The 26,726-nt window shown below is 39.4% G+C and overlaps 1 protein-coding gene and 1 pseudogene across 5 annotated transcripts in view; both read right to left on the bottom strand.

The window, feature by feature from the left end:
• The window catches only part of ZNF410 (zinc finger protein 410), a 47,447-nt gene that overhangs the window by 810 nt on the left and 19,911 nt on the right, over window positions 1–26,726 (bottom strand). For 3 of the 5 annotated variants that reach the window (XM_072624887.1, XM_072624889.1, XM_072624888.1), the window contains exons 6-11: window positions 16,971–17,130; window positions 16,093–16,274; window positions 6,509–6,598; window positions 5,411–5,536; window positions 3,030–3,170; window positions 527–665 (exon numbers count right to left, since the gene is read on the bottom strand). In XM_072624887.1, coding sequence (XP_072480988.1) covers window positions 538–665; window positions 3,030–3,170; window positions 5,411–5,536; window positions 6,509–6,598; window positions 16,093–16,274; window positions 16,971–17,130 — 827 coding nt within the window. In that variant the 3' untranslated portion in view covers window positions 527–537. The remainder of the gene's footprint in view (window positions 1–526; window positions 666–3,029; window positions 3,171–5,410; window positions 5,537–6,508; window positions 6,599–16,092; window positions 16,275–16,970; window positions 17,131–26,726) is intronic. The other 2 variants (XM_072624891.1, XM_072624890.1) reach the window with 1 other exon arrangement.
• On the bottom strand, window positions 3,116–5,059 carry LOC140514470 (epithelial cell adhesion molecule pseudogene; annotated as a pseudogene).

Raw genomic sequence — 26,726 nt, 5'->3', positions numbered from 1 at the left:
TTCTCTTACTATGAATGAGTTACCCTTTTAACCATTTGCTACATGTCCCCAAAGATACACTTCTGGGTCACCCTCCAACAGAATCTTAGACAAGTGAACTGACCAATTCATCCTGTTCCCTGGAGGCATGTACAAATCCATTTCTCCCTGGATGTTATTTTCTCTTCCACAAAGTAGAGAGAACATCCACAACATATGGAGTATGTACGTGCATGTGAGAGGGCAAGAGAATTGAAATACTAATTCAAAGAATGAAAAATACCAACTCTGGTCGAACCTTCCACTTCAGGAAACATTGCCACTCAGGTGGACAGGAAGAGCGTGTTCAAAACTAGGCTGTGGCTCAGCTAAAGATATAAGAGACTGTCCAGTGTGCCATTTTCCCAGGGCTTAAGTTAAAAAATATCAAGGTTCTTCCCTGTTTTGGTACCTTTGTAGTATCATCCAAGCCAGAGTTCCAACTAATCTCCAACAAGATACTAAGAAGTTAGGTAAACAGGCACCATGCACTTCTCAGCTGTCTTACCTCCTATAGATTTATTGTAATAAGGCAGACACCTCATATGACTGTCTCCCAGTAGACATGGGCACCAGGTGATGTGACTGTGGCAGAACCACCTCCGGTGCTGAAGACAAGGAACGTGAAGCTCCTTCCGTGAGCACTTCTGTGAACAACAGAATGTGTTATTAGAGAAAGAATAGAACCCACACATATATTTGATCCAGAAAAGGACTGAGGAAAAGCCAGTAAAGACTCCTACTTTAAAAAAAAGAATTGGGCCTTGGCAGGTACTTAAATAAAAACTGAACTCTCAAGTTCTGGAATTACATACAAATGCAAAAGCAGCAGCAGGGCATGGCGCATGGAGCGAGGGACTTGGAGGAAAAGACAACCTGAACCTTTCTCCAGACCTCAGTTTCCTCATCTGTAAAATGAGGCAGCTAGTATGACATGCCAATTCCAGATCAATAATTATAAACAGAAATGAAAAGACAGAAAATCCTGGCAACAAATTGATACATTTTAAAAATGCAAATTGATGCACAGTTAAAATAAAGCACATACCAAGAGTACATTGAGGAAAGCTGCCTTTCAGCACTATGAGAATCAGAACTGGGCCTTTTAAGAAAGTCACCTAAGATACCATTAAATATCTTATGTATGGGTGAAATCTTCACTTAAAAAGATTCAGAGGGACACTAAGCAGATGTCAATACTTCGGCTATATTTTCTCCACTTTCTTAAATCTTTTGCCTTTTTTGTGGTTGGTAAATTGATATCCACACAATAGCACTACATCTAGGTTGAAATCACATTGGCCTCCACAGAAGGGTCACATGTTTTGTGCTTTAATTATCCATCGGCCTTATTAGTGGAAACCAAAAGCTTGTTTGTTCATCATGGAACAGAACCTGCAAGGCACAATGTATGCCCTGAATACACAAAGATTCTCAGCTAATGTTCTTGCAATTCACACCAATCTCCCACTCTACCCAGTCTCATAACTTAAACCACACAACTTAATATGGTTCAACACCATTTTACCTATGGAAGTCTTGTTCTCTCCAACTGTACTATAGGTGCTCTAACTAGGTCTTCTACTTTTTGTAAGCACAGAGCCAGGCACTTAATGCTTGTTGGCACCTGGATAAATGTTTCAAGGAGTGGAAAAACTCGCTTTTCATCTTAAGTAAAATTTCTATACTAAAGGAGATTACTTGATTAAAAAACATAACGCTGAGATCAAAGGGAATGTTTTCTTTAGCAGAGTTGCAAGGAATATACCATTTTACATTGGAGGAAGCTTGAAAAATGGATGTCAAATAGAGAGAAAACCATGTACAAGATTGTGCCTTTGAGGAAAAAGAAAGATTTTCTTTGAACCTGATATGAGAAAATCAAGAAAAGAAGAGGGTCCAAGCAGAGCAATCTGTAAATATCCAAAAAGGTGAGGCAGAAACTTGGCAAACATGAAGGGATTATATCCCTGAAAAGGAGGGAAGGCAGTTACTTCATTAGAAGCACAATCCTGTTATAATAAAGATACTGCGTAAGCTATAAAGTGCTATATAATTGTGAGCTATTATTAGTGATAATGTTGTGACCTAAAATTACTCAGAAAATCATAAAAAGGAAAATCATTGACCACAGAAAGGACTACAGCTTCTACACAATGGGCTGAAGATGAGAATGCTAGCTAGAGGCATTTAGGGCTACATGAAATTCACCTCAATTCCACAGGCCCCAAAACTGATCTATTTCCAGGTCAAACCCGAGGAGGTACAGCACTACATCTAGGTTGAAATCATGTTGGCCTCCACAGAAGGATGACATGTTTTAAGCTAAAAAGAATTTTAAAAGATCTAATCCAATGTCTACATTTTATGAGTGAGGAAAATAGAGACTTGGAGAGGGTTGAAGACTTTCTTACAATCACACAGGTAAGTGCAGAGCCAGGATTTAAATAAAGTCAGGTCTTGACTGTAGAAGCAGAGCTCTGCTCACTATACCACACTGTGTGCTGGCATGCTGAAGGGAAAGAAGTAAAGTTTACTATTTATTTCAAGAGCACATTAATGTCTAAAAGCATTCTACAGCAGAGAAATAAGGAACAATCTCTTCTAGACTATAGCATCCTTCTAGCTTATGCCATCCTTGGAAGAACATCTATACATCTTAGTATCAGTCTGTTTAGCTCTATTGCTAAATAAAATTCATCAAATGTTTAGCCAAAAAGATAAGAATAAGTCCAGATGCCCAGAATACATGGCCATATTTCAGTGGTTTTCACCCATGACACAGGAGAAGCAAAAAGCCTTCTCTATGACATTGGCAATGGCAGACCTTGCATCAGGCTTAAGATCTACATCTGCCCCCAAACCTCACATTTTCTAAATGTGAAGAGTATATACTGTTCTGTTGTTTCACAACAGCCTCAAATACACAGAACAGACATGCAAGGAATGAGCATAGTTGGAACTCTTCATTTTAGACACAACTCCATTCACAAGAAAATTCATGATCTTACCTTCTTCTACTCCCAGGATGGTATTAGTATCTGGTAGGTGCAAAGACTCTACCCCAAGGTTGGGTTGTGAGTTTAAAGACACCAGGTTTTTACTATGTACTGAAGCTTCCTCAAGCAAACTGCTACCCATTAGTGGCTCAGCTGCAGAGAGAGAAGACTGTAAGAAAAATGGGAACTGGATCAAGTCCCTCAAGATTATTTCCATTCCTCATTTCCTCCAGGAAAGAGCTTCTATTCCTATGTGGACAAACAAGCTGATGTACTTCATGAATGTCAATTCCCCTTTCATCTAGTCAGTGGAAACGAGGATGAAATGTTTGGGCAAATGATTACTACAGAGGGATATACCTGTTTGTGGTAAGCACAGGAAGGCTAAGATGTGTTGCCTGGTTATTAATCAGAAAAGTCATGAAAAGGAGTAGCAAATTTTTTTTTTGAACAATTTGGTAATTTCAAAGTTCATAAAAAAACTTCAAGGAAATTTAAGATAAAAATATGTACAAGACAAACAAAAAACATTATTGAAAACTAGCTTTCATTTACAAGTAAAAGTGTGGAATTCAAATCCTATCATGGAAATATATTTAAAGCATGAATTTTGATGTCATACAAGCATTTGCTTAAACCCATGGACTCTAGTTTTTGTCTAAGAGAGTGTATATTTGAGTAATTTGTAGTGGCCCAACTTCTTTAGTTAGGGATAGCCAAAATTTTCAAATTACCCATAAGCTGAGTAGCATCTAAATCCCACTTCTTAATAATCTACACTTATTCTGTATTTTTAAACCCTAGGTCATAATTTTACAAACAAGATATTAATCGGACAAGGCTTCTTTTGTCCCCATGTCCACACATACAGTCTCAATATCTATTTTTTCTTCTTCTTGTCTTCATACTTGGCACTTATGTGGAGGGTTCTCTGTGCAAATCACCCATCTCCTTTATTTCGGCTTTTTCATACTGTGCTCTTCTTTTCTTCCTGGACACAACCAGTACAACAATTCCAGAACTACAACTACCATGACAGCAGTAATGCCAGCTGTTAGTCCTTGGCTTTTCATCAAGATAACAGATTAAAGTTTCAGCAGGATCCAGATCAAGCATTTCACCCTTAGATTAAGATTAATTTCATGGGAATAAAAGGGAGATTCGCCTTTTACATCTTTCTCTAAATAATAAGCCACATCAGCTATGTCCACCTCATCAGAGCTTTTCTGGGTACTATTTTGCACCAGGTCAATAGTGATAACACCATCTTCATACAAAATCTGTTTGATGTATTTAGGGTTCAGTTGGTAACGCTGCTGAAACTCCTGTTCGAGGGCATTTTCTAAGGCAGTATTATGAAAAAATTTTTCTCTTGTTCTGTCTCTCAGTTCAGTTGTGATCTAATACGTTCTTACTAGTTCACTGCATGATATTTCACCATCCTTCTCTGTTCTTCTTACTCCAGCAGTATTCACACACCAGCAAAGGGCAGTGCCATTACACTGGCGAGGTCTGAAGAAACTGTGTGCATCACAATCAGGATCATGCATTCCATCAGTATCTGTAATGGCTCCTTCCGGTTTCTTTCTCTGTCCACTCTCTGAACTAATCACTTCTGCCTTCATCACCAAACACTTTGTAGCCAGCTGTGAACAGGTGAACCAACGGCCTGACACTGGCACACGTCAGGTGATATTTCAGCACAGTCTGCTAACTTGTTTGTTTCACAGAAACGAGCTTTCTCAGCCGAGTTCAGCCGCGAGCGTAGCCGCCAGCAGCAGCCCGAGCGCTGGAGCCTGGAGCAGAGCCATGGAAAGAGAACGCGGCAGGGAGCCAAGGGACACGGGGGTGGGGTGGGGGTGGGGGTCCTCCTAGGGGTGCAGCAGTCTGGAGGCGCCTCAGGCTGGGGGTTGCAGGGGAGGGAAGGTCACCTGGCCCGCGCTCAGAGGAGGACGAGAGGAGAGGAGAGGAGAGGCGACGGAGCGCGTCTGGGGTGGGAGTGTGCCACACCATGACCAGCCCCATCACCCTTGTCCCCACCTCCCTCCAAACCCCTCCCTCAAGGCTGTGGGACCCCGACTTCCCACCCCCACCTGCCCCACCGGTTCTGGCTGGAGTCACTGGCCTCCCTTCCTGGGGGGAGAGTCCCCTCCTGCCCTGGAGCTCACAGCCTTGGCAATGAAGGAGCGGCAAACTTAAAGGAGGAAAGAAAGGACCCCAACCCTAGAGTAAAATGAGAACACTAAGAATAATGCTTCCTCTAGTGAAAACCTCAAGGATTCTAGTCACACTACCTAATAGGGGTATAGCCTGCTATAACTAAAAGATCAGTTAGACAAGTGTCTTAGTTTTTTAAATGTTAATGACTGTTCCTTCATACCCAGCGCCCTCACCTGTTTGCTCTCGTTCTCGACTTCCTGTCGCTCCCATCCTTGAGTGATGCTTCCTCACATGCACATTCCGGCTTCCACTCTGAGAGAAAGTTTTTCCGCAAACTTGGCACTGATGGGGCTTCATGCCTGAAACAGAGACCAGATAAGGCAGGGAAGGCAGTGAAAGGAGGGATGTTTTTGTCAGCAGGAGAGACTGGAGTGACTAGACCAACGAATGAATGCCCAAAGAAAAAGGGTTAAATAAAATAAGTTCACTGGCAAAGAAATTCTGGTGAAAGAAGTTACAATATCCATAGGAAATTATTCCCTCTAATGAGAGAACACTTTTTTCCTTGACTTCCTAACTTTTATTTATTTGAAGATCTTTTCTGGGGTGGGGGAAAAATCATTTATGCCTGTGTGCTGTAGAGTATTTCCATAAATTCTGAAAGATGTCTTTAGCACGGAAGGAGCAAACTGACAAGGGTTAGAGGGAACTTAAGCTCCAAAATGAGAAATAGTTCATTGTTTTAAGGTCAATGAAACTGGTTTTAGACTTGTCTCCCGTGGGAGACAACTAAGTAGCACATTTATAATCTTGCACCTCCTCGAATATGGCCTACAGATCCATTTGTGAGAGGTACGGGATGCTTCAGTAATAGAGAATACTGACCAGGAAGTAGGAACGTTGCCGTTGTTGCTGATCATATCAGTTTCTCTGCATTCATATGAGGTGAAAACATCCCTGTGTACATGCACTGGAAGAATGAGAACATCAGCCCCTAGAGGGCAGGACTCATGCCTAACTGGATTTGTATGGCACACCAATCAAATAAATGTCAACTAATGCTGTTAATCTTCCCATTGAGAAGCCTGAAGCAAATGGTCAGGTCCAACAATTTCAGCCAAACTTCCTGGGGACATGTTTCATCTTGAATGACAAATCTAAGACATCTTAAGAAACCCTCATTTACTTCATCATGGCAAAACCAAAGACTTAATTCATATTTATAGCAGCTGTTTTTCTGGAAGATTTCCTTCTTAACCTCCCACCCTTTTGATTTTCTACCTGTTCTTGAGGTATTGGACTGCCACATGCAATACAAAAGGCAATCCTACCTGAGTGAACCAAGAGATGCTTTCGAAGGCTGGAGTACTCAGCAAAGGAACGGCCACAGCCTTCAGCCTCGCACAGGAATGGCTTCTCACCTAGAGAAAGGAAAGGAAAGAAAAGATTCAAACATAGAACACACACACACCTGTTTATCCATGTTTCTTTTCTCTAACCCATTCTGTGTTGCCAGGTAACTTGCTCCATTCTAATCCTTTCTTCATGCTACTTCAATTCAGTCCTCAGTTACTCAGCTTTCAGTATTTTCTTCTAGGGAATTCATTATTACACTAAAGTGATTTTCCAAACATCTTTCCTTCTCTTTAGGGATTCTCAATTCTATCAACTCCATAATTCTAAGAAATGACATCATCTTCCAGAAGCTCCCTTATCTACCTTCCTTACCTAATTCAAAAGTATGGGCTTTTTTCTTTTTATTCTTTTGTAGTTATTTTACTTTTTTTAAATACTATTTTCCCTCAATTACATGCCAAAGTCATTTTTAGCACTCATTTTTACAAGACTTTGAGTTTCAAATTTTTCTACCTCCTTCCCCTCCCTAAAATGGTAGGCAGTTTGACAGAAATTATACATTGTGCTACCATGTAAAATGCATTTCCATATTAGTCAAAGTCGTGAAAGAAGAAATAGATCAAAAGGGAAAGAAACACAAAAAAGAATAAAATTTTAAAAAATTTAAAAAAGTTGATGTTTCAACCACATCACGTGCTATCAGATTGACTACCATGACAAAAAAGGAAAATGATAAATGTTGGAGAGGATGTGGGAAAATTAGAACACTAATGCTCTGTTGGTGGAGTTGTGAACTGATCCAAACCTTCTGGAGAGCAATTTGGAATAGTTCCAAAGCATAGTCCCATAGCATTTGGGCATAGTTCCAAACTGCTCTTCAGAAGGGTTGGATCAGTTCACAACTCCACCAATAGAATATTAGTGTCCTAATTTTATCATTTCCCTTTTTTGTCATGTTAGCTAATCTGACAGGTATGAGGTGGTACATCAGAATTGTTTTAATGTGCATTTCTCTAATCAAAAATTGTTTAGAGCACTTCTTCATATGAAAAAGCCATAGATATCTTTAATTTCTTCATCTGAAAACTGCCTGTTCATATCCTTTGCCCATTTATCAATTGGGGAATGGCTTATATTCTTATAAATTTGACTCAGTTCTCTTATGTATTTGAAAAATAAGGCCTTTATCAGAGACACTTGCTGTAAAGAATGTTTCCCAGCTTTCTGTTTTCCTTCTAATCTTGGTTGCACTGGTTTTACTTGTGCAAAAGCTTTCTAATACAATCAGAATTATCTACTTTATATTTCATAATGCTCTCTATCTTATTTGATCATGAACCTGCAACTCACTTAACTTCTCCTTTATACTACTTGGTGCATATGTTTGGCACTGATTTCTTCATTGTCTATGGTACCTTTAAGCCAGATAGTTTCCTTACCTTAGGTCTAGTTTTGCTTTTGCTTTGTCTGAGATCAGGACTGCTACCTCTTTTTTTACTTTAGCTCCAGCTCCTTACCTTTACCCTGCATGTCCCTCTCTGCTTCAAGTTTGTTTCTTGTAAACAACATGTTGTAGGATTCTAGGTTTTGATCCACTCTGCTATTAGCTTCCATTTTATGGAAGAATTCTTCCCATTCACATTCAGTTATGATTACTGTGTATTTCCCTCCATCCTATTTTTCTTCCTGTTTGTCTTCTCTCTCCTTTCACCCTTTTCCTCTTCTAGTGTTTTGCTTCTGTCTACCACCTCCCCAGGCCTGCCCTCTCTTCTGTCAGTACTCCCCACCCCTTTTACTTACTCTCCTCAAGTATATCATTCTCTTTGGGTCAATACTGATGAGAAGATTCAGGTGTTGCTGATCATCCATACTCCCATCTTTCCCTCCACTGTAATTGGTTTTTCATGCCTCTTCATGTGAAGTAATTTATTCCATTCTACTTCTCCCTTCCATCTGCACCCACTGTACTCCTGTTTCTCATCTCTTAATTATTTTTTGTCATGCCCTCAAATTCACCCTATGCCCATACCCTCTATGTGTATTCCTTCTAGCTGTACTATTAATGGTACAATTTTTAAGAGTTACAATATCATCCTCCCATTGAGGGATGTAAATAATTTGGCTCCACTGAATTCCTTATGTTTTCTTTTCCCTTTTTACTTAGGCTTCTCCTGGGTCCTGATATTGGATACTGATTTGGGTCTTCTCCTTATGAAAGCTTGAAATCTTGTTTCATTGAATGACCATTTTTTCCCCTTTAAGTATTGTTTAAATTCACCAGGAAAGTGATTCTTGGTTGTATTCTGGAATATCATGTTCCATGACCTCCAATCCTTTAAGGCTGGAGCTGCTAAGCCTGTGTAATCCTGATTATGGCTTCCTAATATTTGAATTATTTCTTTCTGGTCACTTGCAGTATCTTTTTCCTTGACCTGATAGTTCTATACTTTGGCTATAATGTTTTTATTTTGGGATCTCTTCCCTGAGATGATCAGTGGATTCTTTCCATTTCTACTTTGCCCTCTGGTTCCAGGATATCAGGGTAGTTTTCTTGATAATTTCTTGAAAGATGCTGCCCAGGACATCCTTTTGATTATGCCTTTCAGACAGTCCAATGATTCTGACACTATCTTTCCTGGATTTGTTTTCCAGGGCAGTTGTTTTTCCAATGAGATATTTTACATTTTCTTCCATTTTTTTCATTCTTTTGAATTTGATTCTTGATGTCTCATAGAGTCATTAGCTTCCACTGTTCAATTCTAACTTTTAAGGAGTTGTTTTCCTCAGTTAGCTTTTGTACTTCCTTTTTCATTTGAGAAATTGACTTTTAAGTAGCTATTTTCTTTTTCCAAGCTGTTGACTCTTTCTTTTCATAATTCTCTAGCATCACTCTCATTTCTTTTCCCAATTTTTCTTCTATCTCACTTACATGATTTTTAAGTTCCTTTTTGAGTTTTTCTGAGTTCTTTCTGAGCTTGAGACCAATTCCTGTTTTTCTTTGGAATTTTGCCCATAGGTGTTTTGACATTGTTCTTTTCTCAGTTTGTGTCTTGATCTTCCCTGTAACCCTATCTTTCTATGGTTAGATTCTTTTGTTGTTGTTTTTTATACATCTTTTTTGAGCTTTTCCCTTTATTTTAAATTTGAGCTCTGCTCCTGGGGTGGAAGGGGCACTCTCAGGCTTCTTGTGCCAATGGCTGCAGGCCCTGCCTGTTTACCTGGTGCTGCATTGATGTTGCTCTGAGGCCCACAGGTGACCAAGTGTCTAGTGCTGTGCTGAGAGGGTAGTGTGGGGGGTGGCTGGTGCTGCTGGAAGCTACAGGAGGTCAGGCAGCTTACCTGGTGCTGCACCAGGGTCCTAATGCTGGTGTCTGGTATGTACTGAGGCCAGTAAAGTGATTAAACATTTCCCTAGGGCTACCCTGAAGCACATGGCGGCTCTCAAAGCTGGAGTCTGCCCATTTCCCAGGACATGCTGAAGTCAATGGTGGGGGGAAGGAGACACACTAAGGCTCAGGATCTCAAACCAGTTTGCTTAGCTGGGGCTTACTCCTAGCTTGCTGGAATACTTCCTGTCCTAGCTTGAATTCCCCTTTTACTTGAGTCAGGCCTTTCTTGACAATCTTTCAAGTTTCTTGAGCTAAAAGACTATTTCACCCTGTCTTTTTTGCTGGTTTTGCTGTTGCAGGATTTATTTTGGGGCACTATTTAATGGTTATTTGGAGGTGAATAGGGGAAAGTCACAGTGATTTACTGCTTACTCTGCCATCCTGTCTCCTAGAAGTTCAATATCTCAAAAGTATATTTTTAGATTGATCAATTGCTTCCTTCCTATCTGAAAGAAATGATTCCTCTCCTATTCCTTTAAAGCAGAAATTAACCTTTTTTTTTTTTATTGCAAACCCCTTGGGCAGGCTGGTGAAACCTATGGACCCCTTCTCAGATTATTTGATATGCAGAAAATAAAATACATAGGACTAAAAAAGAAATGAATTACATTGAAACAGTTACTGAAATAAAAAAAAAAGTTCATGTTAAGAACTCCTACTCTAAAGCTAATATCTCCACTGGATGTCCATTTCCTTTATTTCTGGCATCTATCAACCTCTTGTACTTTCTTAGGTTATTCCCAATGTCTTCAGAGATGCCTGTTTCCTCTATCTTTAAGATAATAATTAAAAAAAAAAAACAACCTACTTTGGTTATGCTGTGTCCCTCAAGCTAACATTCTATTTCTCCTTCCTTTCACAGCCAGAATTCTTGAAATAAGTCAGCTATGCTTTATTTGTTCCCTCAGAACAGATTTAATTTTTTTTGTTTTTGCATTCCAACCTATAAAGTATGCTTAACAAGTGCTTGAAGATGGATTCATTAGTTCACACACAAACTTTCAGCCAGTTCATCTTAACCCTTTGCCAAGACTTTCGCTGTCCTACCACTCTACTTAAAGTGCTTTCTCAAAGGCCAAACCAATTACCTTTTCCTGAACTCCATACTTTGACCTTTTTGTGTGCCCCTAACACTTACTGACTCCAACCCTCCATCAACTTCTCTTTTTCCTTGACTTCTGTGCTTCTACATTGCTCTGGTTCTCTTCCTAGCAATGACCACTCATTTTATGACTCTTTTGATAGTTCCTCTTCATCCATCCATTAACTATTACTGGTATCTTAGGTTTTATCCTCCGTCTCATTCTCTTCTCTTTCTGTACCGTCACTGTTATAGTGTTCATCATGGTATTTATCTCATGGTCTCTACATGTAGAAAAAAACCCCACAACATTACAGTATTGTGGAAAGACTGCTAGAAAGTCACCAGCTCTGTCCTAAATATCTATGTCAGTTAACAGCTTTGAATACCATGTGTTAATAAAGGAATTGGACATGAGGTATGACTTTGAATCCCACTTCTAACATTTACTGTCTGACACTGATCAAGTCACTTAAACTCTCCAAACCTAAGTTTTCTTATCTACAAAATGAAGCTAAACGTATCTAACTCAGAAAGGGTTGTAAAGATGAAATTTACTCAAGCATTTAGCATGTTATAAATGTCAGTTATAATTATCATTTACTGACTTCATTGTTGTTCAGTGACTCTACGTGACATCGTGGACAATGTCCAAAGGGTTTTCTTGGCAAAGATACTGAAGGGGTTTGCCATTTCCTTCTCCAGTTTGTCTCTAATTTACTGATGAGGAACTGAGGCAAGTAAGGGTAAAGTGACTCAGCTATTGTTATTGTCACAGTTACTGTCTGAGGCTGGTTTTGAACTAAGATCTTCCAGACTTCCAGGTTTCAAACCTAGCACTTGATTCACTGCACTCCCTAAGCTACCCTATTATTGACTGCAAGGATATACAATTTCATCAGTAAAGACAGTCATCGGTGCAGAATATATTCCAACCTCGACCCCTCCACACCTCATCCATGATTTAGCACATGGTCTTGATTAGGTGCCATAGCCAAAAACAGAAAAAAGAAAAAAAAGGATGATCTGGTGACCAAGCCTCCAAGTGAGCCTCTCCAAACTTGGCTGGATTGGCCCTTCAATGAGACATGAGGATGCCACCAGGTCTAGCCCTAAAACTTTTTTGGTTTGGTAATAAGATCTGCCACTCTATGGACACTGCCTTAGTGAATCCAGATTCACTGTCATGCCATGGATAAAACACCAGGAGAAATATTTCATTGGCCTCGAAAATTTTATGATTAAAAGCTACACTAGACATCCTGATGTGAAAAAATCCAAGAATGGGAGCAGGGAAATGGATGGTGGAGAGCATCTGGTGAAAATTAAAAGAGGAAGAAACATAAGCAGTATTGCCATGAGAAAATACCACAAACCACCTGGACAAAAAATGGAAATAGAAGAAGCATCTGGGAAATGTCACAAACTTGGCATGCAAGCATGATATACTAGTAACAGAAGACTTCAATTATCTGGAGATCTGCCACAGCTCTCACGACCAAAAGCAAAGCAAATTCTTGTCTTGCTTTGCCAATAATTTCATTTTTCAAAGGATGAAAGAAGAAAAGAATTGCTATTTTGACTTGATGCCAAATACTGATGACATCACAGATCCAAATCAAACATACAAAATGCGTGAGGGACTGGGTTAGGTCTAGAAAAGGAAAAGATAAAAAATGCACAGCTCCATCATTATGAAGAGGTGAGGAGAAGAATAGACTGGTACACAAATAGCTATGATATCAAATTTGATTTTACAAATGCTGAGAGGTACAAATAAAGTGTCTCTGATAAGGTATTTGTCTATTAAAACATGACTCAATAAAAATTAAGTGAAAAAAATGTCTCTCAATTCCTGCCAAGACAGTGGCCTTAATGGCTAAGAGGCTGCCCGGTTTCTCATCTACTCCAACAAAATCACGAAGTTCCCACTTGACCAAATAATGATTTTTTAAAAATCCAATTAGAAACTACAATAACTGAGTTATTCTACTCCAAAACTACCTAAGATATCATCCACAAGTGTGGAGGCAATAGGAAAGGTGAATCCCGCCAGAAGGGTGAGTGCCAATGTGACCCTCTGATAGGACACACAGGGCCTACAAAGCTGTGTCCAGAGGCAGCAAGAGAGAAGGGCTTCTCTGAGAAAGTCCCCAGGGTAGGAACTTACAAAGGTCCAGGGAGCTCCAGTGCCCAGAGTGGTGCTGACTAGCACCATGTCACAGCACTAACTGGGACAGTCCTGCTCCAGGAGCTGTGAGGTCCCAAATGATCAGTTATGAAATACCAGAAAGGGACCTAAAGAGACAGCATTCTAAACCCTGAAGTTCCAGGGCCCCAGAAAACGGAGATTAGTATAAAAGAAGTGAGAAGACTCAGGAACAACCACCTCACCCAAAAGTCTAGCATGACACAAACCCTCAATACAGGAACTAAAGCTGAAGAAATGAGTAAATCAAAGAAAACACTAATCAGTTTCAAAAATTATTATTAATCTAACTCCATAACAACTTTAAGACTAAAAAAAAAATGGATTTTCCAGAGACATGATTTCCTAGAAGAAATGTGTATCAAGATATAAAAGCCAAGATTTGAAAGAAAGAAAACATAAATAAAAAGCACCCAGATCTATTTGAGGGCAAAGTAAAGATGGAAGAAAGAGTAAAGATAGAAAAAATCTACAGATCACCTCATAAAAGTAAACCCCCCCCAAAAAGTCCTAGTAATATCACAGCAAAATCCAGAGTTTCCACTTCAAAGAAAAAAATACTGTAAGCATCCAGAAAGAAACAGTCCAAGTTCCAAGGGATGACAGTCAGGATCACACAAGACCTGGGAGGCACTACTAAAATTGAAAAGAGATTTATAATACAATATTCTAAAAAGCAAAAGAGAGAAGCTGAGAATGACTGCAAAAATAGAGTATGATCCTATGGTGGAGCAGGGGAGAAAGGGAGTAAAAACAGACCTTTAATGGAATAGAAGACTTTCAAAGATTCCTTATCTAAGTAGAAATGTTGAAATATAAGCACAAGAATTCAGGAAAATCTACAAAGGAAAACTTGTTTTGCCATCAGGTATGGGCCTTTTGCATGGCCCTTCAACTGAATCCAAACTTCGCAGAACAAATCCCTTTAAGAAAAGGATTTGTTCTACAAAACTTAGACTCAGTCAAAAGACTGCACTCCTAGAAGGACACATGTAGCCTTGAGGCACCAGGTTCCCCACCCCTGTACCAAATGAAAGAAACTGTATGATGATGTAATACTATTATTCTAAAGGGGAGAATAAGTGTTCTTTCAGAAGTTTAATGTCTTCAAGAGTAAAGGACCAGTAATGATGGAGTGTGGAATGTGAGGTACTGTCCAGGCTTTACTTGAGACGTGTACTAACACAAGGGCTGACATTCTCAGGATAACTGGCTCACCATCCCACTCCTGATATACAAGGATGAGAAAGTCCTGATCCTGACTGTGCACCCCAAGGTTGTCTCACCGGAGGAACTAAGATCAGGAAGTAAAAGAAGTAAACTAGAAATGTTCTCATGGGAATAATCTTGCTTGCTTGCCTGTAAAAAACTATATAAACCTTGACCCTCAGACAAATAAATGGATTCTGCTCAAAGTCCTGCCTGGCTAGTTTTTTTTCTCCACTCACCCAGGTTTGCGGCTGCCCACCTTTCAAGGGAATGCCTGACATTCAAGGTAGTTAAATAAAGAAAACATAGCTCCTGGGGATGGATTGATTCTATTCTGAGGGTCTGATGAGGGGAAATAGAAAAGAGGGTAGAAGCAAGAATACACTAGGAAATAAGGGGAAAGTAAGAAGTATACCACTTAGCACATAACTACCATGGTATTATAATTTGATTTTCAATATGCATATCATTTATACCCCAAGCTAGTTAACAGAGCTCTTCAAATACAAGAATACAATAATAACACCCAGGATAATACTCTAGATAGCCATACCAAAATATTTTCCTTGAGGACCAGGATTTATAACTTTTACTAACCTAGCACAATGCCATGCACACTGTAGTCATTCAATAACTGAATTTATCAAGGAATGCTGAAAATTAGATGCCAATACTTACTATATTTATACAGAATGTAACTTAAATATTTGGCTGTAAGGAACTTATTCCCAGAGTGGAGAGTAATTCTGAACTGCCCTCAGAAAATATCATTTATCTTTCCTAAATTATCATGCTGAACCAAAAAACAAAACAAAACAAAACAAAACCACCACAAAAACAAAAACAAAACAAAGGGAGGCTGGTAGGCTAACTGTAGGGGCAACAGTAGCCACAATTCAGTTTCTAAAATGCTCCCTAACTTTTCTCTTTGCAGTTTAGCAACAGAGACTCTTAAAGGAGAGGCAAAGAGGAAAGCAAGCTCTGAGGGGAGAACAGTAATCTCACCAAGATGACAATGGCACCTGTGGTAAAGGAACAGTGAGAAGATGGTTTGTTGGGCCAGATGGCCTGAGCTGTCACCCTCTGAGCAAGGGGCAGGTCAGCCTTTGACCTAATGCTGGCTATCCTGTACTTGGCATTACCTCTCTGGGCCTTACTTTTCAATCCTATATGTGATGTCTCCTCTTGTGCCCTTGGAGATGTTGTGAGCCCATTAAAATGGTTATTCCTCACACAGACATTTAATTTGCATGATCACTCACACATGGTGATGGGTACGATTTGTTTTGCTGGCTCAACGAGTGGGAGAGGGGGAGGGGAAAGGAGAGAAAAAAAAAAAAGCTGAATAAAGAACTGGAGAAAAAAAGGATATATTCCCCAAGAGCAGGGCCTACATCTATTTTTGCACATTCAAGACAAACTTATTCAATGAATTCTGCTGCTTGACTCAAATAGTACCTGTTAGTTTTTGCCAACCAGCTCCCAGTACATCATGACAGCATCACTATGTATCTGCCACATGGCCTTGCACATAGGAAACATGCAGTAAGTACTTGCTGAACTGTTACCTAAATATATTCCGTTGCCTGAATGGAAGAGGTCCCATAGATCTCAATGGCCTCACTCAGAAGAAGGTGACCTGTGGGCCACTTAAGGGGCATGTGCACACACCTGTGTGGATCCGAAGGTGGTTCTTCAGATTTCCAGCAGTGGTGAACTGTTTGCCACATCCCAGCTCAGGACACACAAAGGGCTTCTCCCCATTGTGAGTTCTCATGTGTACTTTCAGTCTCTGAAGCACATAAAAGCTTTTCCCACAGCCTTCAGCAGGGCAAATAAAAGAACGGTCATTCCTGAAAAAAAAATCAGTGAAGCAATAACTTCCTAAAGAAGTTTTTCTCTTGGGAGAAGTTCATGGAAGTTCCCTAGAACTTCAGTACTTGCTTTGTACTATTTTCCATCTGTGGTTGATGTCTTATGTTACTTTTATGTACATGTCTGCAGTCTCTCTAACATGGAAGCTCCCTGACAATGGAAGTCAGTCTTAGGCACCTTTGGTACCATTACAGCTACTTTAACGGAATCAATGGGTGCTCAATCAATGTGAATGCAAAAGCAACTAGTCTTCTCCCTTTAAAAATGAAACAAAAGAACTGAACCACTTAGTCTTCTACCCTAGTGCAATCTAGAGAAAAGGACTAGAAAAAAAGACCAAAACTTCCATTCCTATTTAGAAAAAAACAAGTGGGTTCATCTGCTGAAATCAGGAAATGGAAGCTCTGTTCTCTGCCACTTACTGAGCTAATAGTTCTCTTTGCCTTTTCAAGTCAACTTGAAATAGATACTCAAAGTAGAATACCCTGAATTCCATAACCAAAATTTATGTACCATACAGTGACAGTGAGAAATTCCTTCCTCTGAAGAGCAAAATAAATTTGACATCAAGAAGCTAGTTCCCATGTTTGCTTTTAACATATCATGCTGACCATGTCCATTCACAATCTTCTATGTTTGCTTGGCCTCAAGTCTATCATCTTAAGCTTACTTACCTATGAGTTTTTAGGTGGTATTTGAAATGTGCTGGCCACACAAATGTCCGATCACAGCCCTCAACTGTGCACTGGAGCCTTTTCTCCTCTTGAGGAAGGTGAGGGAGGGACCCAGAGTCTTTAGACTGCCCATCACCTGGACCAAGGTGAACATTTTCCCCTACAAGAGGGAAACAAATGACAGAATTGGAGAAAAGTAAACATAATAGGACTTCTCTTAGATGTTTTGATCTCTGATACCCCTCAAACACTACCTCTCTCTACATACTTTACACTATTACCAAGGAAACACTCCAAATCACACCTCCACCTTTCTCCCCACATGTGCATCCAACACCAGAAATAAGAGTGCCATTCTGCCACCTCATTCCCAAGACTACCATAAACTAGCAGTGCAAAGTAAACTACTATACAGTCAGCTTTCTTTGACAGGCATTTCAATGCCTATTTCTGCTCATGACATAAAACGGATTATGCCTAAAAGTCTCTGCAGAAGCCTGAAAAGACTCAATGGCAACAGAAGTGTGTGGAAAACGTCAAAAAGGTACTGCAATCTCTTTTTTTTATCACAGTCAACTGTTTAATACCAAAAGCCAAAAATCAGAAGCAATAATAATCACTGTAATATACATTGGTCAAATAACATCTCAAGTACCATGGTCAGTTTTAGGTTCCAAATTTTAAGAAGAATACTGACAAACTGGAACACATCCAGAAAAGATAACCAGGACAGCGATGGGTCTAAAAATTATATAAAGAACAGCTGAGGAACGAGGAGAAAGTGATCACACACACACACACACAAGACTTGAGAGGGGCTCAAGGACTAAAAAGCAGAAGTTATAGGAAGGTGAGTTTCAGCTAAAAATAAAAGAATAACTTTCTAATAATTCGAACTATTCTTATTTAATGTAAGGAGCTGCTTCATGAGAAAAGTAAATTCCTAGCTAGAGGCAGCACTCAAGGAAAGATTAGAAAAAAAAATGACTATTTTTTCTTAAAATTTTTTCTTTCATTATGGCAGCTTTTTTAAAATTAATTAATTTGTTTTCAGTTTTCAACAATCACTTCCATAAGTCCTAAATTTTCTCCCTCTCCCTATCGCAGAAGGCATGTAATCTTATATGGGTTCTACACATACATTCTTACTAAAAATTTTCACATTAGTCATGGTGCACAGAAGAATTAAAACAAATGGGAGAAACCATGAGAAAAATCAAAACAAAACATAATACAAGAGAAAACAGTCTGCTTCATTCTGTGTTCCAATTTCATAGCTCTTTCTCTGGATGTGGATGGCATTTTGCCTCAAGAGTCCGTTGGGGTGGTGAAGCCAAGATGGCAGAGTAGAAAGACACACATACACTAATTCTTCCCTCACAGCCCATAAAATACCTGTAAAGAAAGACTCTCAACAAATTCTAGAGCAGCAGAAGCCACAGAACAATGGAATGGAGGAGATTTCCAGACCACGGTGACCTGACAGGCCGACGGGAAAGACCTGTCACACTGGACACCAAGTGGAACCTAGCCCAGCCTTGGATGGGAGGCACGGTGCCTGGAGGAGGAACCCAAGCAGGCCTCAGGGGAGGAATCCCCAGTGGCAGTAGCGGCAGTTTGATCCCTCAACCCACAGGCACCAAAGGTCTGTGAGAAGGTTTTTTCAGCTGGCCAAGAAGGGAGCAGGGTCTTCCCATAGCTCCTGCCTCAGGCAGTGGCAACAGAGGCCATAGTCCACTGTTGGACTGAAAAACCCCTGGGGAAACTGAGTAACTGATCCCTTACCTCAGCCTTGTGTGGTGGCCCTTCCCCCACCTAATGCTCCCAGAGGAACTGAGCAGCTTATCTGAATCTCAGCCCCCACTGTTGGCTTGGAGGAACTGGAGGCCAGGTGGTTATGGAGAGGAAACTCTACCACTAACAGATTCTGGGCACAAAAGTTTCTGGTTGCTCCCTTCAAGACCATTGTACATGCTTGACTGTACCACCGTGGAGGAATTAAGATCTTACAGATCTCCAGAGTATACCCCACTCTTGACAAAGGACCCAAAAGTCAAGTAACTGGTTGGGAAAATGCCCAAAAAAGGGAAAAAAAATAACACTATAGAAGTTTACTTTCTTGGTTAACAGATATCTTCTCCCATCCTTTCAGATGAGGAAGAACAATGCTTACCATCAGGGAAAGACATAAAAGTCAAGGCTTCTGTATCCCAAACATCCAAAATAAATATTCAATGGTCTTGGCCATGGAAGAGCTCAAAAAGGATTTTGAAAATCAAGTAAGACAGGTGGAGGAAAAATTGCAAAGAAAAGTGAGAGAGATACAAGAAAATCATGAAAAGAGTGTCAACAACTTGCTAAAGGAGACCCCAAAAAATGCTGAAGAAAATAACACCTTTAAAAACAGGCTAACTCAATTGGCAAAACATGTTCAAAAAGTCAATGAGGAGAAGAATGTTTTAAAAAGCAGAATCAGCCAAATGGAAAAGGTGGTTCAAAAGCTCACTGAAGAAAATAGTTCTTTCAAAATTAGAATGGAACAGATGGAGGCTAATGACTTTATGAGAAACCAAGAAATCACACAACAAAACCCAAAGAATGAAAAAATGGAAGATAATGTGAAATATCTCACTGGAAAAACAACTGACCTGGAAAATAGATCCAGGAGAGACAATTTTAAAATTATGGGACTACCTGAAAGCCATGATAACAAAAGAGCCTAGACATCATCTTCCATGAAATTATCAAGGAAAACTGCCCTGAGATTCTAGAACCAGAGGGCAAAATAAATGTTGAAAGAATCCACTGATCACCTCCTGAAAGAGATCCAAAAAGAGGAACTCCTAGGAACACTGTAGCCAAATTCCAGAGTTCCCAGGTCAAGGAGAAAATAGTGCAAGCAGCTAAAAAGAAACAATTCAAGTATTGTGGAAATACAATCAGTATAACACAAGATCTAGCAGCTTCTACATTAAGGGATCAAAGGGTTTGGAATATGATATTCCAAAAGTCAAAAGAACTAGGACTAAAATCAAGAATCACCTACCCAGCAAAACTGAGTATAATATTTCAGGGGAAAAAAATGGTCTTTCAATGAAATAGAGGACTTTCAAGCACTCTTGAAAAGACCAGAGCTGAAAAGAAAATTTGACTTTCAAACACAAGAATCAAGAGAAGCATGAAAAGGTAAACAGGAAAGAGAAATCATAAGGGACCTACTAAAGTTGAACTGTTTACATTCCTACATGGAAAGACAATATTTGTAACTCTTGAAACTTTTTTCAGTATCTGGGCAGTTGATGGGATTATACACCCACCCCACATATATAGAGACAGAGAGCACAGGGTGAGTTGTATTGGAAGGGATCATACCTAAAAAAATGAAATTAAGGGGTGAGAGAGGAATATATTGGCAGGAGAAAGGGAGAAATGGAATGGGGCAAATTCTCTCTCATAAAAGAGGCAAGAAAAAGACTTTTCAATGGAGGGAAAAAGGGGGAAGGTGAGAGGGAAAACATGAAGCTTACTCTCACCAACATTTGACTCAAGGAAGGTATAAAATGCACTCATTTTGGTTTGAAAACCTATCTTACAACACAGGAAAGTGGGGGAGAAAGGGATAAGCAGGGCTGGGGGGATGATGGAAAGGAGGGCAATGGGATGAGGGAGCAATTAGAAGTCAACACTGTTGAGCAGCGACAAGGTCAAAAAAGAGAATAGAAGAAATGGGGGGCAGGATAGGATGGAGGGAAATATAGCTAGTTTTACACAATATGACTATTATGGAAGTCATTTGCAAAACTACACATATATAGCCTATACTGAATTGCTTGCCTTCTCAGTGGGGATGGGTAGGGAGGGAAGAAGGGAGAGAAGTTGGAATTCAAAGTATCAGAAATGAATGCTGAGAATGGTTATTGCATATAACTAGGAAATAAGAAATAGAGGTAACGGGGTATAAAAATCTATCTTGCCCTACAGGACAAAAGAGATGGGAATAAGGGAAAGCAGGGATGTCAGAAGGGAGGGCAGATTGGTGGTAGGAGTAATTAGAATGCTTGGCACTTGGGGTGGGGGGAGGGGAGAGATGGGGAGAAAATTTGGAACTTAAAATTTTGTGGAAATGAATATTGAAAACTTAAATAAATTTTTTAAAAAAGAGTCTTTGGGAATGTTATAGGTCCTGGCATTGCTGTGAAGGGATTAAGTCTATCAGAAACAGTACTCGCACACTGTGTGGCTGTTACTACATACAATCTTCTCCTGGCTCTGCTCATTTAACTCAGCATCAGTTCATACATGTTCTTCTAAGCCTCTCTGAAGTCCTTCTGTTCATCATTTCTTATAGCACAACAGTATTCCATTACATTCATATACTACAATTTGTTCAGCCACTACCCAATTGATGGGCATCCCCTCGATTTCCACTTCTTGGCCACCACAAAAAGAGATGCTATTACTATTTTTGTACATGTGGGACCTTTTTCCCATTTTTAAGATCTCTTGGGGATACAGTCCTAGAAGCGATATTCCTGGATCAAAGGGTATGCATACTTTTGTAGCCCTTTGGGGATAGTTCCAAATTGCTCTTCAGAATGGTTGGGTCAGCTCACAGCTCCATCAACAATGAATTAAGTGTTCCAACTCTCCCACATCTTCTCCAGCATTTATCTTCCTGTTCTGTCATGTTAGTCAATCTGATAGGTGTGATGTGGTACCTCAGAGTTGTTTTGATTTGCATCTCTCTAATCAATAGTGATTTAGAGCATTTTTTCTTATGATTATAGATAGCTTTAATTTCTTCCTCTGGAAACTCTGTTCATGTCCTTTGACCTTTTATCAACTGAGGAATGACTTGTATTTTTGTACATTTGACTCAGTTGTCTATATTTTAGAAATAAGGCCTTTATCACAGACACTAGTTACAAAAATTTTTTCCCAGTTTTCTGCTTCCCTCCTAATCTTGGTTGCATTGGATTTGTTTGTGCAAAAACTTTTCAATTTAATGTAATCAAAATTATCCATTCTGCATAATGTTCTCTATCTCATTTGGTCAAAAATTTCTCCATTCTCCATAAACCTGACAAAAATACACTTTTTCTGGCTCCCCTAATCTGTTTATAGTATCAGCCTTTATACCTAGATCATGTATCCATTTGGCCTTTATTCTTGTGTACAGTGTCAGACATTGGTCTCTGCCCAGTTTCCGTATAGCAGGGTTTTTTTTGTTTTTTTTTTAAATTCTGGGTTCCAAATTCTCTCCCTCTCTCCAGTTCCTCCCCTACACAGAGAAGACGGGCAATATGATATCAATTATACATGCAAAATAATATAAAATGTATTTCCATATCAGACATGTCACAAAAAAAAAGAATAAAAATGAGAAAATTATACTCCAATTTCTACTCAGAGTTCATCAGTTCTCTCTATGGAAGTAGAATTTTTTATTATGAGATCTTCAGAATTGTCTTGGATAACTGTACTGATCAGAATTTCACAGTTGATTACCATGACAATATAACTGTTACCGCATACAAAGATCTGGTTCTGTTGTTCACATAAGCCTTCTCAGGTTTTTCTGAAACCATCACTCCCATCATTTCTTATGGAAAAAGAGTATTCCACCATAATCATATATACCACAATTAGTTCAGTCATTCCTCAATTGGCGGCCACCCCCTCAATTTCCAATTCTTTGACACTATAAAAAGAGCTACTACAAATATTTTTGCATATATAGTTCCTTCCTTTTTTCTTTGGGATACAGACCTAGTAGTGGTATTGTTGGATAAAAGTGTATATAAAAGTATAAAAAGTATGTGTACTACAGCCCTCTTTGGTTAGAGTTCTAAACTGTTCTCCAAAATAGTTAGACCAGTTCACATTTCCACTCATACATAGTTCATTAGTATACCTATTTTCCCACATCCCCTCCAGCATTTGTCATTTCTGAAAGGTGTGAGGTGGTACACCTCAGAGTTGTTTTCATTTGAATTTCTCTACTCAACAGTGATTTAAAGCATTTTTTTCATGACTCTAGATAGTTTTGATTTCTTCAGAAACCTGTTCAACTCCCTTGACCATTTATCAGTTGTCTCTTTCTACTTGTATACATTTCTATATCCAACTGTATGTATATATTCATCTCTCTCTGAACCAATTCTGATAAGAGTGAGGTTCAAAACATTGTCCAACCTCAGCATCTTCCCCTCCACTGTAAAAGCTCTTCCTTATGTGCCTCCTTTTTTATGTTAAATAATTTCCCCATTCTTCCTTATCCTTCCCCTTTCTCCTAGCACATTCCTTTTTCACCCCTTAGTATTTTTTGAGATCATTCTAAAATAATCAACTCACATCCATTCCTTCTGTCTACATACTCCTTTTAACGGTCCTGAATAATGAAAAAATGATCAACTGTGAGAAACTTGGCCACGGTGATCAAGATAATAATGCAACACAATTCCAAAAGACCCACAAAGAAAAATGCCACTACCCACCCACCTTCAAAAAGAAAGAACTTATAAACTCTTAAAAGCATACTTTTTCAAATTTCCTTTATTTTTGTGGTTTTATTTTGCTTGACTTTTCTTTGGCAACATGGCTAATATGGAAATGTTCTGCCTGACCTCAAACTTATTCAACATCAAAATAGCTTGCCTTCTCAAGATGGGGGGAGAGTTGGGAGGAAGAGAATTTGGAACTCAAAACTTTTTTTTAATATTTAGTTTTATTTCTTTATTTTTAGATTTTGACATTCATTTCCACGAATTTTTGAGTTCCAATTTCTCTCCCCATCTCTCCCTTCCCCTCACCCCATAACACCTTACATTCTGATTACCCCTTCCCTCAATGTGTCTTCCTTTCTATCACACCCACCCTTCCCTTATCCCCATCTTCTCTCTTTTCTTGTAGGGCAAGATGGATTTCTATACCTCATTACTTCTATTTCTTATTTCCCAGTTATATGCAATTAACAATTCTCAACATTCATTTCTAATACTTTGAATTCCAACTTCTCTCTCTTCCTCCCTCCCCACCCATCCCCACTGAGAAGGCAATCAATTCAATATAGGCTATATATGTGTCATTTTGCAAAAGACTTCCATAACAGTCATGTTGTGTAAGATTATATTTCCCTCCATCCTACTCTGTCCCCCATTTATTCTATTCTCTCATTTGAACTTGTCCCTTCCCAAAAATGTTTATTTCTAATTACTCTCTTCTTCCATTTGCTCTCTCTTCTTTTATCCCCTGACCCCACTTGTCCCCTACTTTCCTGTAGTGTAAGACAGATTTTCATACCAAATTTAGCATGTTATTCCCTCCTTAAGCCATATGTGAAGATACTAAGCTTCACTTTTCCCCTCACCTCCTCCCTTTTCTCCTCCATTGAAAAAGATTTTTCTTATCTCTTTTATGAGTGACAATTTGCCCCATTCCACTTCTCCTTTTCTCCTCCCAATATATTCCTCTCTCATCCCTTAATTTTATTTTTTAAAGATATCATCCCTTCTGATACAACTCAACCTGTGCTATGTGCGTGTGTGCGTGCGTGCGTGTGCGTGTGTGCGTGCGTGTGTGTGTGTGTATAATCCTTCCTCCTACCCAAATACTGAGAAAAGTCTCAAGAGTTACAAATATTATCTTTCCATACAGGAATGTAAACAGTTCAGCTTTAGAAAGTCCTTTATGATTTCTCTTTCCTGTTTACCTTTTCATGCTTCTCTTGATTCTTGTGTCTGAAAGTTAAATTTTCTCTTCAGTTCTGGTCTTTTCATCAAGAATGCTTGAAAGTCCTCTATATCACTGAGTGACCATTTTTTCCCCCTGAAGTACTATACTCAGTTTTGCTGGATAGGTGATTCTTGGTTTTAATCCCAGTTCCTTTGACTTCTGGAATATCCTATTCCAAGCCCTTCGATCCCTTAATGTAGAAGCTGCCAGATCCTGTGTTATCCTAATTGTATTTCCACAATACTTGAATTATTTCTTACTAGCTGCTTGTAATATTTTCTCCTTGACCTGGGAACTCTGGAATTTGGCTACAATGTTCCTAGGAGTTTCTCTTTTTGGATCTCTTTCAGGAGGTGATCAGTGGATTCTTTCAATATTTATTTTGCCCTCTGGTTCTAGAGTATCAGGGCAGTTTTCCTTGATAATTTAATGAAAGATGATACTTAGGCTCTTTTTGTCATTATGGCTTTCAGGTAGTCCCATAATTTTTAAATTGTCTCTCCTGGATCTATTTTCCAAGTCAGTTGTATTTCTAGTGAGATATTTCACATTATCTTCCATTTTTTCATTCTTTTGCAATTTCTTGGTTACTCATAAAATCATTAGCTTCCACCTGCTCCACTCTCATATTTAAAGAACTATTTTCTTCAGTGAGCTTTTGAACCTCTTTTTCCATTTGGCTGATTCTGCTTTTTAAAGCATTCTTCTCCTCACTGGCTTTTTGGACCTTTTTCCAATTGAGTTAGCCTATTTTTAAAGGTGTTATTTTCTTCAAAATTTTTTTGGGTCTCCTGTACCAAGCTATTGACTTGCTTTTCAAGCTCTTCCATGGCCTGAGACCATTGCCTATTTATTTTGGAGGTACAGGATGCAGAAGCCTTGACTTCCTCTGACAGTATGCATTGTTCTCCCTCATCTGAAAGGATGGAAGGAAATTCCATCTTGTTCACCAAGAAAGTCATCTTCTATGGTCTAATTTTTTTCCCTTTTTTGGGTACTGTCCCAGCCAGTTACTTGATTTCTGAATCCCTTGTCAAGAAGAGGGTCCTAGTGCTCCACCTCCCCAGGGCTGTGCTCAGGGATGAGATTCAGATCAACTGCTCAATTCCCCCAGGGGCTTTAGGAGGGGGCAGGGTCACCATTCAGGGCTGAGGTTCAGATCAGCTGCTCAGTTCCCCCAGGGGCTTTAGGTGGAGTGCTTCATACATCGCCGCTGCAGTTGCAACCACCACTGCTGCCACTACCACCACCACCGCTGTTACTGCTACCACCACCACTGCTGCTACCACTACTGCCACCACTGCCTGGGGCCAGTGTTGGGGAGGACCCTGCTCTCGCCCAGTTGGGAAAGCCCTCTCACTGACCTTTGAGGCTTTCTTTGGTGCTTTTGGGTTGAGGGATCTGAGACCCTCCGCTGTTGCTAGGAATTTTGCCCCAGAGGCCTGTTTCAGTCCCATTCCTCCTGGTGCAGCGTGGCCAGGGTTGAGCTCCGTTCTGCTTCGCATCCTGCGCGATAGAACTTTCCTGTCAGCCTTCCAGATTACCTTTGGCTGGGAATCTCTTTCACTCTGTTGTTCTGTGGCTTCTGCTGCTCTAGAATTTACGTCATTTTTTTACATGTATTTTATGGGCTGTGAGGAAAGAGCTAGAGTATGTGCATCTTTCTACTCCGCCATCTTGGCTCTGTCCCTGGAACTCAAAACTTCCAAAAAATGATTTCAAAATTATTTTTACATGTAATTGGGAAACATTTAACAAAATTAAGTTAAAAAATCTCTCTCTTCAATCCATTTTTCAGGTCAGTTATTTTTCCAATAAGATAGTTTGTATTTTCCTTTTTTTATTCTTTTGAGTTTGTTTTATTGTTTCTTAATATCTCATGAAATCATTAGCTTACAATATTCATATCTAATTTTTAAGAAATCATTTTCTTAAATAAGTTATACCTCAAATAAGACCATGTTTTTAATATCTCTTTTTCCAGTTGGCCAGTTCTGCTAAGGAGTTCTTTTCTTCAGTAAA

Source organism: Notamacropus eugenii, chromosome 7 (genome assembly GCF_028372415.1).
Source record: "Notamacropus eugenii isolate mMacEug1 chromosome 7, mMacEug1.pri_v2, whole genome shotgun sequence".
In the NCBI taxonomy this organism is placed as follows: Eukaryota; Metazoa; Chordata; class Mammalia; order Diprotodontia; family Macropodidae; genus Notamacropus; species Notamacropus eugenii.
Note: the sequence above shows the minus strand (reverse complement) of the source record. Positions and strands in the feature narration are given on the sequence as shown.